The sequence below is a fragment of the Crinia signifera genome, chromosome 9, assembly GCF_055691185.1.
Source record: "Crinia signifera chromosome 9, ASM5569118v1, whole genome shotgun sequence".
Taxonomy (NCBI): domain Eukaryota; kingdom Metazoa; phylum Chordata; class Amphibia; order Anura; family Myobatrachidae; genus Crinia; species Crinia signifera.
Window position 1 is genome coordinate 163,450,994 of NC_139225.1, and position 13,391 is coordinate 163,464,384.

The 13,391-nt window shown below is 45.3% G+C and overlaps 1 protein-coding gene across 1 annotated transcript in view; it reads left to right on the top strand.

Annotated features, from left to right (window-relative positions):
- Positions 1-13,391, top strand: part of CHM (CHM Rab escort protein) — a 76,603-nt gene that overhangs the window by 17,801 nt on the left and 45,411 nt on the right. Inside the window, exons 4-7 of the mRNA XM_083160351.1 lie at positions 836-960; positions 7,643-7,973; positions 11,958-12,074; positions 13,212-13,332. Coding sequence (XP_083016477.1) covers positions 836-960; positions 7,643-7,973; positions 11,958-12,074; positions 13,212-13,332 — 694 coding nt within the window. The remainder of the gene's footprint in view (positions 1-835; positions 961-7,642; positions 7,974-11,957; positions 12,075-13,211; positions 13,333-13,391) is intronic.

Consider the following 13,391-nt stretch of genomic DNA (forward strand, 5'->3'; position numbering starts at 1 on the left):
ATATGTGTGTACCACTCCTATGTGTATATACTGTGTATATGTGTGTACCACTCCTATGTGTATGTACTGTGTATATGTGTGTACCACTCCTATGTGTATGTACTGTGTACCACTCCTATGTGTATGTACTGTGTATATGTGTGTACCACTCCTATGTGTATGTACTGTGTATATGTGCGTACCACTCCTATGTGTATGTACTGTGTATATGTGTGTGTACCACTCCTATGTGTATATGTGCGTACCACTCCTATGTGTATGTACTGTGTATATGTGTGTAACACTCCTATGTGTATGTACTGTGTACCACTCCTATGTGTATGTACTGTGTATATGTGTGTAACACTCCTATGTGTATGTACTGTGTACCACTCCTATGTGTATGTACTGTGTACCACTCCTATGTGTATGTACTGTGTATATGTGCGTACCACTCCTATGTGTATGTACTGTGTATATGTGTGTGTACCACTCCTATGTGTATATGTGTGTACCACTCCTATGTGTATGTACTGTGTATATGTGTGTAACACTCCTATGTGTATGTACTGTGTACCACTCCTATGTGTATGTACTGTGTATATGTGCGTACCACTCCTATGTGTATGTACTGTGTATATGTGTGTACCACTCCTATGTGTATATGTGTGTACCACTCCTATGTGTATGTACTGTGTATATGTGTGTAACACTCCTATGTGTATGTACTGTGTACCACTCCTATGTGTATGTACTGTGTATATGTGCGTACCAATCCTATGTGTATGTACTGTGTATATATGTGTGCAGGAAATGCCTCTCTTATTCTGTGTTCCTCCGTTTTATACCCCGCCAGCAAAGGGAAAGTGGCACTGAGGAGCACCTCACCAGTACAGAACACGCTTCAGAGAACGAAGAACAGATTCCCGTGAACCAGAAGGACACGAGCATCCAGAACATCGAAATATTCTCTTATTCCAGGTAAGTCTCCTTTATATCACTCTGTATATCTGGATATAACACAGATTTCCCTGTCTGAGTGTCACATTGCTGATGTCCAAGCACCGTGTTTGGGGCATTTGGAGAACGTCTGTGTATAATTAGTGTTGTGTTACTAATGTTTCTATACGAGAAATGTGTTACTGTATCATTTGCTCAGTACAATTCCTGTGGAAATAGCTCTGTGCATAGTACCAGTGACCTGGAAGATTCCAGACATTGCAGATATTGTGCATCTGATGAAGTTTCCAGTCACACCACGAAACGCGTCTAATACACAATATTGATCCTTCTAACTGTACTAGAGCTATTGATTGATTGATGTGTTTTATCTGTGTTGCGGCTGATGGATTCCACTTTCTGTGACAGCACACACTGGTCTTTATTGCTGGTAATACACAGCCAGGATACTTTGCATTGCTGCTTCAGTGGTTTCAGCTGACTGCTACCCCTGCTTCACACATCTTTACATTAGATTTGGGAAGCTCCTGTTGTTACGTTTTCCTTTTGTGTTTGTGGTAGGGGTCATACATCCTGATTATTATTACTAGTCACAATGACGAGGCGAGGAGTATTTAGCCTTGTATATAATAGGATATTGTCTCTCTGCGACACTTGGCTCTTCTGCCTTGTATAGGTCATGGTCTGGGTACTATTTCCCCTACATACAGGGACACTTTCACATGGTGACTAGGGGGGAGATGTATTAAAGGTTGGAGAGAGATAAAGGGGGACATTTACTAAAGTAAATTTGTAAAAAATAGGTGTATTTTTATCCAGAAATACACTTATTTTTGACATTTACTATCCTGAAAATACGGCAATTCGTATTCGTATTTATAGCACATCAATACGAATACGAATTGCCGTATTTTCGGGATAGTAAATGTCAAAAATGAGTGTATTTCTGGATACAAATACACCTATTTTTTTACAAATTTCCTTTAGTAAATTTCTCCCAAAGTCTCTGCTAGCAGGAGAAATCTTTTGATGGTCCCTGGTGTTGGCGGTCCTGTTACGTCAGTCGCCCACTCCCCCTGGCAGGCTTCGGCCCGTCCACGTACCCATGGCAACATCCAACGTTTTCATGGGGACCTCCATAAAAAGCTGGGCGTGGTCCAGCGCCGTCACCGCCCCCGGCCTCCCTCCCCACAACGAAAGTCTGTTTGTAGCCGGGGTCATGTGCAGATATGCGCAGACCCCCATACATCAGAACGGGGCCGAATTCACTCCGCGCAGAGTGAACATGAATCAGGGCCAATGTTTGAGGTTATTTTGAATCAGTGACCCTTTATCTCTGCCTGTTACTCCTTTCCCGAGCAATGTCAGTGCGTGGTATACTGATAAGTGGCAGTTTGCAGCCTAATAAGCCACCGGCTATAGAACAACCCGTTCGGAACACCCAGCAAACACGTACACAGTATACACATTATCCGCTGGAATAGAGGACGTTCGGGTGTCCTTGCGCTTTGATAAAAGGACGCTTACAATGAAATGAGCTTTGGCTTTTTCGGTATATATTTATTTTATATATTTTGTATTTTTCACTCCATAAGACGCACCTAGTTTTAGAGGAGGAAAACAGGAAAAAAATATTCGGAACCAAATAGTGTAAAGCCCGCTCTCCCCCCCCCCCCTCCCCCTCCCCTGGTACTTGTATGCCCGCTCCCCCCCCCCACCTCACCTGGTACTTGTATGCCCGCTCTCCCCTGGTACTTGTATGCCCGCTCCCCCCCTCCCCTGGTACTTGTATGCAGGCTCCCCCCCCTGCCCTGGTACTTGTATGCCCGCTCCCCCCCCTCCCCTGGTACTTGACGAAACTTGTATGCCCGCTCCCCCCTCCCCTGGTACTTGTCAGCAGCTTACAGCGGTCCGGGCAACGGGGATCATGCAATGTGCTGTGGGGTCCGTTCAGCGAATGGGAGTCCCTGGTAACTAGTAGCGTTGCTGCAGGGACCCCGACGATGATATCCCATTAGTCGAACGGACCCCACAGCACACTGCATGATCCCCGCTGCCAGGACCATTGTGAGCTGCTGACAAGTACCAGGGGAGGGGGGAGCGGGCAGCGGGCATACAAGTACCAAGGGAGCGGGGAGCGGGCATACAAGTACCAGGGGGGAGGGGAGGAGCGGGCTCTGCTGCAGCTCCTGAGATGCCACCAGTGCAGCAGCATACAGGAGGTTTTTGCATGTTTTTTTTTTGCACTGTTCGCTCCATAAGACGCACACACTTTCCCCCCCACTTTTTTGGGGAGAAAAAGTGCTTCTTATGGTGAGAAAAATACGGTAATTATTGGCAATCACCCCCCCCCCCCCCCCAATGCTTTCATATGATCACTTTACTCTTCAGTGACTTCTGATATACTATATATATATATATATATATATATATATATATATATATATATATATATATATATATATATATATATATATATATATAGCAGAGGCTGTCAATCTCTGGTCGCGTACAGAAATGGCACCCTCGCTCCCACCAGACGTGGCGACTCTCACCTGGCACGGGCCCTGCGCGCACATCTGACAACCGACGCCGTCAAGCAAAATTCAAATTACAAAGTGCCTGTATTTATTGGTGCATTGAAAGAAGGGGAAATAGTAACAGCTGTTGTTTATTCTCGGTAATATTCTTCCGCAGCTTTGTGGCTGGAGAGTCCTTGAAGAAATTTGCTCATAAATATTATGACCGCTCCACATAAAGCAGGCGGAGCAGGTAGTACCGGAGAACGCGTCGGCACTTCCCAAGCAAATGCCGATTTTGTTTTTTTATGTAAACAATCAATCTCCCACATTGTGTAATGTGTCATCCCAGCAACTGGTGGCGGAATAGGGGGAAGGCCTGCGGAGGGCTGCGCTGTGGTGCCTGGAGCCCATACGTAGCTATGTACATAGACGATGGATGGGAATACATTGTGGTACAGGACGCTGGCACAGAGTAACATTCCGTAACATATACATATATATATATATATATATATATATATAACTGGACCTATGCGTAAGATCAACAGCGAAACCGCCATTGTCCCATCTTATCTAATTGGGGGCCCCTTCCTGTATACATGGGACAGATTTAACCCCTTCATCCACACCATTCAAACCCAAAATAGAATGTGACACTTTTAAATCTCTTTCCACCAAAACCACTGGACACTTCATGTCTGAGTGTGCCGGTCGGAGGCCGTCACCTTGTTCTCTGGGGTATGTGTCATTGGGTGCATCACTGAAGGTCGACATGGATTCGGTTGACACCTGAAATAGGTTGACCTAATGCTTGTGTCGACGGTAAAGCATGTTGACCAATTTCAGGTGTTGACCTAACCCATGTTGACATTAAGCATGTCATCCCATTTCAGGGGCCGACTTAACCCATGTTGACCGTCAGTGGTCGACCAATGCATGTCGACCTTTAGTTTGTCAACCTAAGGACTGTGTATACTGTTCTCTTTCACAGCGGGGGGGGGGGGGGGGGGGGGGGTTCTGTGTTGAATGGAAGGCTTGATAGCATTCTCTAGTTATATCTGCAATATGTAAAACATTTCTGCAGAGCAGTTTATGGGAAAAACGAGGAAGTCAGAATGTGTGCTGGACTTTTTGGGAAATATGTCAGCGTGCACAGAACTGTGTTTTTCATAAACTAATTTACATTTAGGGAGGACAATTATTTTGTACCTCACTTGCATCTAAAGATGTAGCACTGCAGGTCCTGCAACTATGGTGCCACGGGGTGTTTAGTGTACAAGTGAGGAATGCCGTGTCAGATAATATAGACACACACACAATCTTACGCCCGACTCACGGAAGTTTCGTCATTTTAACAGTGCATTACAAACTTAGTTGCTGAAATCATACTTTGCTAACTGTGAAGCTTATTCATGACGTGTGCTACATTTACATTCATTTATTTGACAGTGTTTTGTATATATGAAGTAATTTCTGCACCGCCATCATTATTACAGCAGGACGCCTCCCTCTGTAGAAAGCACTTTATTTTCCTAGTACAGTACGCATAAGGAAACCGACTAAGGAGCAGAATAATCCCAGAGACTCCCATTTATAAGGTCGATTTTCTGTTGCACATCACCGGCTATTACACACGAAAAGTCATCGCTCAACGAGGCAGAAAGCAAATCGGCAGCGTGTTCCGAGCGCGTTCAGCACAAAGTCGTGCAGCAAGCATGTTATCACACAGAAACCCTCATTAACCCCACAGCATTAACCTAAATAAAAACCAAACAAAGCACCTTCCCTGCATTTACCCTGATTTTGTCCGTCCCAGTGAATATGGCGATGGTTGGGCGCTGCGGGAAGGGGTGTAGAGGCGTGGGCCCTGGTCGGGACCGGTTCTGTAACTCTTACTCTGTTAGGATTTGCCAGATGAGTGAGCGGGATGGAAATCTCCTAGGGGCTCCGTGTGTCTGCTCTGCTCTGGATAATGCCGCTGCGGAGATTGCGATCAGGACATGGAGATTGTGTCTCCCTGTCTCTGAGGTCTGTCTCTGTCTGTATAATGCGGCTGAGCATCCGCTGCTGTATATTAGGAACACACACGTCTCACGGGCCATAGGTGGGAATTACACCAATAACATAGGGTATCATTAAACGATTAATATTGCTCCTGCCTGCATTTTTGGGTCGGCTTGGTCGCTGTACATTTGGAAAATGGAAAATGAAGCAAGACAGAAATAAAAAACAGCAATCCAGCAAAAGAGGTAGAAGTCCAAAATTGTGCACATTTAGTGCGACTTGGACTTCTTGGTATTTAACTCCCCCCCCCCCCCCCCCCCTTTAACTATGGGTCTTAGGATTGACCTTTTGTCAATGCCGAATGTGGATGGGGGGTATAGCACGATGGGTGCTTCCTTTGTAATGGACTTTTAGAAACTATGGAAGAGGGAAAAAAAAGAAAAGAAAAGAGGGAAAAAAGAAGAGAAAAGAAAGATGAATAAAAAATGGGATTTTTTTATTCATCTTTCTTTTCTCTTCTTTTTTCCCTCTTTTGCCCCTTTTTCTCTTTTTCTTCTTTTCTTTTCATTTTTCCTCTTCCATACTTTCTAAAAGTCCATTACAAAGGAGGCGCCCATCGTGCTATACCCCCCATCTACATTCAGAATTTTCCAAATCTCAAGGATGAGATTTTTTGTATAGCAAGAAGACATCAAATCTTTTGTCAATGCTGACACAGTGCATGTCAGCCTTTTTGCTGTTTTACTGTGAGGCAAAGGGGGCAGGTGATATTATCGCCTATGGAGAGTAAAAAATATTACCTTGTCATTTGATGACAAAGGACAGAGAGGAAGGTCTTTAGATTACACAGAGCTGATAGAGCTCAGAGGGACATCCTGAAGCCTCACTGCTTACTATAGAGGACAAACCATAATTATTATTACTTTATGGGGTGTCACAAAGTGTCCGCTGCGCTGTACAGAGTGTATATAAACTTACAGTACATATGGAATAGGGTGAAACAGAACAACTAACTGAATATTGCACCCCAGAATCCTGGTCTTAGCCACCACTTCACTATCTGAATGATGTGGAGACCAGTGTACTGTGTACTGCATATCACCTCCATTACAGAATTTTGGGGTCCCCTTACAGACCTTTAGACTATAACAAAAAATTGGGTCTCATTTCCTTTCCTCGCCCGAACTGATTTGTACCAACAGAACAGCAGTGAGTAAAACGGCAGCTATGAAACCTTTTTGATTGTCATGAATATTCTTCCTTCACTAACGCCCAACCTGCCTGATTCCGATTACAGCCGCCTGTCCCTCTGGGACTGGGGCTGCCGCTGCTGTCTCTCAGTAGTAGCAACCCCAAGTGTATTAGGGGGGGAGTGTCACACATGTGGATCCCCAGCTCCTCTTATCTCTCCCGTAAGATCAGTCCTTTTATGTACATAGCAGTGGCAGCAGATGTTACCACCCAGAGACTCCATCAGCTTAATTAGGTTTTACGGTTTATTTTCCCATAAAATACTTTTTTTTTTCCTCTTAAATAATTGTATCCTGTAGTAGAAATGAATATTAATGGCCCTTGCCTCACTTTTTCATCTTTGTAATATAGAAGTGAATTGAGAAGAAATATTGTCGTCTTTTCTTAGAGAGAGGATCCTCTCCCGGTGTGATTCATCACCGTGATTAGTCTCCTCTTCTTCCTGCAAATCAGAGGTGTAATTGAGTTTCTGAGGGCAGATGGATTAGGCAGAGAAGTCATTTTACTCTGGACACATTTAGCAGCAGGTGTCAGGGACCAGAGAATGCAGCTGAAGCCGCCAACTGTCCACTTGTGGAACTACACGTACCAGCATGACTATGTAGAGAGCCTTCGTGGTTCCAAGTGGGGCGCATGGGACGGAAAGAGACCAGACAATAAGAATAAACATTGTATGTCCCAGCTAGCCCTGTCATGCCCAGTTAAAGTGGGTCTCAAGGCATGCTGGCATTGCAGAACCACAAGTGACAGCATGCACTGTAATAAATGAGGGCTTTATTTTTCAGTACTATTAAAAGTACAGGAACTGGATGCTAAAATGTTCCTCTTCAGCATTCGGTTAGCCTCCAGACTCTACTCCGGGGTATGAGACGTGAATTAGGGGATCAGAGACCCCGGTATTGGTTTAACTGTTATTTCGTTTACAGAAACGGGGACTCCGGAGATGTGGAGGAAGTTGGGGCACTCGGAGTGAATCTAGAACGTTTGACCACAGAATCCACAGTGCCAGATGCCACCAAGGAAGATGCCCCTCTGGAGACTCCATCCGCTGACCAGCCAGATGTGCCGGCAGAGACCCAGGAGACTCAGGAGACAGAGAACACTGCTAGCAGTGACCAGAAAGAGTCCGCAGGAAGTGATGGCAGCGTACCGGCCACAGGGGCGGAGACAAGCCCTGCCGCAGCCTGCCACAGAGCCATCACCTATTCTGACATTGTCAGGGAAGGACGGAGGTTCAACATTGATCTTGTGTCAAAGGTCAGTGCGTAGGACATACCTGCACACTGGGGGTACAGAAGAGTATAGGTAACAGCATGAGAAACAGCATATGGACGTTTTGAAGTTTTCACTGGCAGTAATCAACTTTTCACTGTACAGGATTACAATTTCATTCGTCAGAAGTGTGAAATGAGCTGGAGTAGACCAATCATAGTGTTATAAGATTCACAGGTGTAAACTGAGCCAATTCACTGGTTCACACTGAGCCAATCAGAGCATTAGAACATTAATTGGGCTAGCCACCACTAATGTACTACTGTACACCTTAGTCACGTTTTACACAACATTGCCCAATCAAACAACCAGTAATACATGTGTATATGTACATTCCCTTATATAAAGGGTGTCAGATTATGAGTTCAAATTTAACAAAATACATTTATTTGGACATAAAAACCATGTAAATACACATAAATTAAAAAATAATAAATAAAAAAAATAAAGAGATAGATACGTCTAAAAATATCTAAAATAGCTTATAAACAAGTATGTAAGAATCAGGAGGTAGCTTGTCTTTGTTAAGAAGGGAGGTCACCAATGTGACACTTACCTGTATATGGGACACTTACCTGTATATGATCACCTATACATGTGACACTTGGCTGTATGTGCTCACCTGTACATGTGACACTTGGCTGTATGTGCTCACCTGTATATGGGACACTTACCTGTATATGATCACCTGTACATGTGACACTTGGCTGTATGTGCTCACCTGTATATGTGACGCTTACCTGTATGTGCTCACCTGTATATGGGACACTTACCTGTATATGATCACCTGTACATGTGACACTTTGCTGTATGTGCTCACCTGTATATGTGACGCCTACCTGTATGTGATCACATGTATATGTGACATGTACCTGTATGTGATCACCTGTAAATGTGACATGTACCTGTATGTGCTCACCTGTATGTGCTCACCTGTATGTGCTCACCTGTATATGATCACTTGTCTATGTGACACTGACCTGTATGTGCTCACCTGTATATGATCACTTGTATATGTGACACTTACCTGTATATGATCAACTGTATATGTGACACTTACCTGTATGTGATCACCTGTACGTGTGACACTTACCTGTATGTGCTCACCTGTACATGTGACAATTGGCTGTATGTGCTCACCTATACGTGTGACACTTGGCTGTATGTGCTCACCTATACGTGTGACACTTGGCTGTATGTGCCCACCTGTACGTGTGACACATGGCTGTATGTGCTCACCTGTACGTGTGACTCTTGGATGTATGTGCTCACCTGTACGTGTGACACATGGCTGTATGTGCTCACCTGTACGTGTGACACATGGCTGTATGTGCCCACCTGTACGTGTGACACATGGCTGTATGTGCCCACCTGTACGTGTGACACTTGGCTGTATGTGCTCACCTGTACGTGTGACACTTGGCTGTATGTGCTCACCTGTACGTGTGACACTTGGCTGTACGTGCTCACCTGTACGTGTGACACTTGGCTGTATGTGCTCACCTGTACGTGTGACACTTGGCTGTATGTGCTCACCTGTACGTGTGACACTTGGCTGTATGTGCTCACCTGTACGTGTGACACTTGGCTGTATGTGCTCACCTGTACGTGTGACACTTGGCTGTATGTGCTCACCTGTACGTGTGACACTTACCTGTTTGTGCTCCCCTGTACCTGTGACACTTACCTGTTTGTGCTCCCCTGCACCTGTGACACTTGTCTGTATGTGCTCACCTGTACGTGTGACACTTACCTGTTTGTGCTCCCCTGTACCTGTGACACTTACCTGTTTGTGCTCCCCTGTACGTGTGACACGGCTGTATGTGCTCACCTGTACGTGTGACACGGCTGTATGTGCTCACCTGTGCGTGTGACACTTGTCTGTATGTGCTCACCTGTATGTGTGACACTTGGCTGTATGTGCTCACCTGTATGTGTGACATTTGGCTGTATGTGCTCACCTGTGGGTGTGACACTTGGCTGTATGTGCTCACCTGTACGTGTGACAGTTGGCTGTATGTGCTCACCTGTACGTGTGACACTTGGCTGTATGTGCTCACCTGTACGTGTGACACTTGGCTGTATGTGCTCACCTGTACGTGTGACACTTGGCTGTATGTGCTCACCTGTACGTGTGACACTTGGCTGTATGTGCTCACCTGTACGTGTGACACGGCTGTATGTGCTCACCTGTACGTGTGACACGGCTGTATGTTCTCACCTGTACGTGTGACATTAACCTGTATGTTCTCACCTGTACGTGTGACACTTACCTGTATGTGCTCAGCTGTATGTGTGACACTTACCTGTTTGTGCTCACCTGTACGTGTGACACTTGGCTGTGTTTTCTCACCTGAACCTGTGACACTTGGCTGTATGTGCTCACCTGTACGTGTGACACTTACCTGTATGTGCTCACCTGTACGTGTGACACGGCTGTATGTGCTCATCTGTACGTGTGACACGGCTGTATGTGCTCACCTGTACGTGTGACACGGCTGTATGTTCTCACCTGTACGTGCGACACTTACCTGTATGTTCTCACCTGTACGTGTGACACTTACCTGTATGTTCTCACCTGTACGTGTGACACTTACCTGTATGTTCTCACCTGTACGTGTGACACTTACCTGTATGTGCTCAGCTGTATGTGTGACACTTACCTGTTTGTGCTCACCTGTACGTGTGACACTTGGCTGTGTTTTCTCACCTGAACCTGTGACACTTGGCTGTATGTGCTCACCTGTACGTGTGACACTTACCTGTATGTGCTCACCTGTACGTGTGACACTTGGCTGTATGTGCTCACCTGTATGTGTGACACTTGGCTGTATGTGCTCACCTGTATGTGTGACACTTACCTGTATGTGCTCACCTGTATGTGTGACACATGGCTTTATGTGCTCACCTGTACCTGTGACACTTACCTGTTTGTGCTCCCCTGTACCTGTGATACTTGTCTGTATGTGATCACCTGTATATGTGACACTTACCTGTATGTGATCACCTGTATATGTGACACTTACCTGTATGTGCTCACCTGTATGTGTGACACTTGGCTGTATGTGCTCACCTGTACGTGTGACACGGCTGTATGTGCTCACCTGTACGTGTGACACGGCTGTATGTGCTCACCTGTACGTGTGACACGGCTGTATGTGCTCACCTGTACGTGTGACACGGCTGTATGTGCTCACCTGTACGTGTGACACGGCTGTATGTGCTCACCTGTACGTGTGACACGGCTGTATGTGCTCACCTGTACGTGTGACACGGCTGTATGTGCTCACCTGTACATGTGACACGGCTGTATGTGCTCACCTGTACGTGTGACACGGCTGTATGTGCTCACCTGTACGTGTGACACGGCTGTATGTGCTCACCTGTACGTGTGACACGGCTGTATGTGCTCACCTGTACGTGTGACACTTACCTGTATGTTCTCACCTGTACGTGTGACGCTTGGCTGTATGTTCTCACCTGTACGTGTGACGCTTGGCTGTATGTTCTCACCTGTACATGTGACACTTACCTGTATGTTCTCACCTGTACATGTGACACTTACCTGTATGTTCTCACCTGTACGTGTGACACTTACCTGTATGTTCTCACCTGTACGTGTGACACTTACCTGTATATTTTCACCTGTACGTGTGACACTTACCTGTATGTTCTCACCTGTACGTGTGACACTTACCTGTATATTCTCACCTGTACGTGTGACGCTTGGCTGTATGTTCTCACCTGTACATGTGACACTTACCTGTATGTTCTCACCTGTACATGTGATACTTACCTGTATGTTCTCACCTGTACGTGTGACACTTACCTGTATGTTCTCACCTGTACGTGTGACACTTACCTGTATATTCTCACCTGTACGTGTGACACTTACCTGTATATTCTTACCTGTACGTGTGACACTTACCTGTATGTGGTGTTACTCACCAGAGTTTGTTTTCTGGGCAGCTCCTGTATTCCCGAGGTTTGTTAATCGATCTACTGATAAAATCCAACGTGAGCCGATACACAGAGTTTAAGAACATCACCCGGATCCTGACCTACCACAATGGGAGGATTGAGCAGGTGGGTGTTATACATCTTGTTGTTTGATGGCGTCTACCCTCCGTGCGCACGCATGGAACACCCAGAGGGCATCATTACTGGACGTATTTAGAAAATGGGCCATAAATAATTTTATAGTTGACTATTGTTTCTTTGTTGTTGGACTACAAATCTCAGAAACATCATCCAGATTAAAATTCCAAATATTCCCATATCCATATCGCCATGGCAGAATATGATTTTATCTATACGACTGAAATGCCAAATTACTCCTGGCCAAATTACTATAGTCCCCCGATGACCTCAGATGTAGGGTGACCTCATATGACCTTCTGCCACCCAGCTAGCCCAATCTCATCATTTCTGTTGGAATTTTACTCGTATAGAACGACCACTGGCCAGCTCGGCCTAATTCAAAACGGAGAGAGAAGAAATGTCCTTAATGGGTGCACCAGAAAGATAATAAAACTTAACTTTTATTGATAATACAACTAAGAACTGCGAGATAAAAGTACAAACATTTATTAACAAACAAAGGTGGGGTTCACACAATTTTAAAACTAGGTGGCGGGCAGATGTGGCAGAGACTTTATTCAATGTTCAATGTGTTTAGACAGAGCAGTGTGTTGTGCCTGATTTGTACAGAGAAAGGTCTCTTCTGTCAGTTCAGGAAACTTAATATGAAAAGCGGGTTTATACAAAAACCTCTTTATAATAATGCTTTCCCAGACGCTGGCTCATGTATCAGATGAGTACAATTAGTATTCTCATAGGTAGGGTATAGGTGTTGCTACTGGATCTGCATATACTGCAATAATTAGACAGTGTGTGCGTGTCAATGCATTAGTACTCCAATGAAGGAGGATCCTTCAAACGCCGTAATCCCCCGTGGGAAATATGCACTGTGCAAGTGCTTTTTCCCAATTCTATAAGAGGCGGGTTGCCTAGATTAAAGGGGTACACTGTCGAGTGTGGGGGACGCTCCGTAGCACACCCCCAAATAAAGTGAAAAACCCATTTGTGTCTTCACAAATCACTCTAGGGGTCCACCATATTGTGTGTTGTGCGACCAACAAAAACCCCCTCCTTTTCCCAGCTCGGCCTAACACAGATATGGCCGCCTCCTCGATTGTAATGCGTCATTGTACCTTCTTCCAGGTGCCTTGTTCCCGAGCGGACGTGTTCTCCAGCAAGCAGTTGTCTATGGTAGAGAAGCGAACGCTCATGAAGTTTCTTACATTCTGTGCAGACTACGAGCAGCATAATGAGGAATACCAAGGTAGGATCTGATGGTCCCTGTATCTGGATGATATTATCAGGCTCCCTTCTATAGAGGAG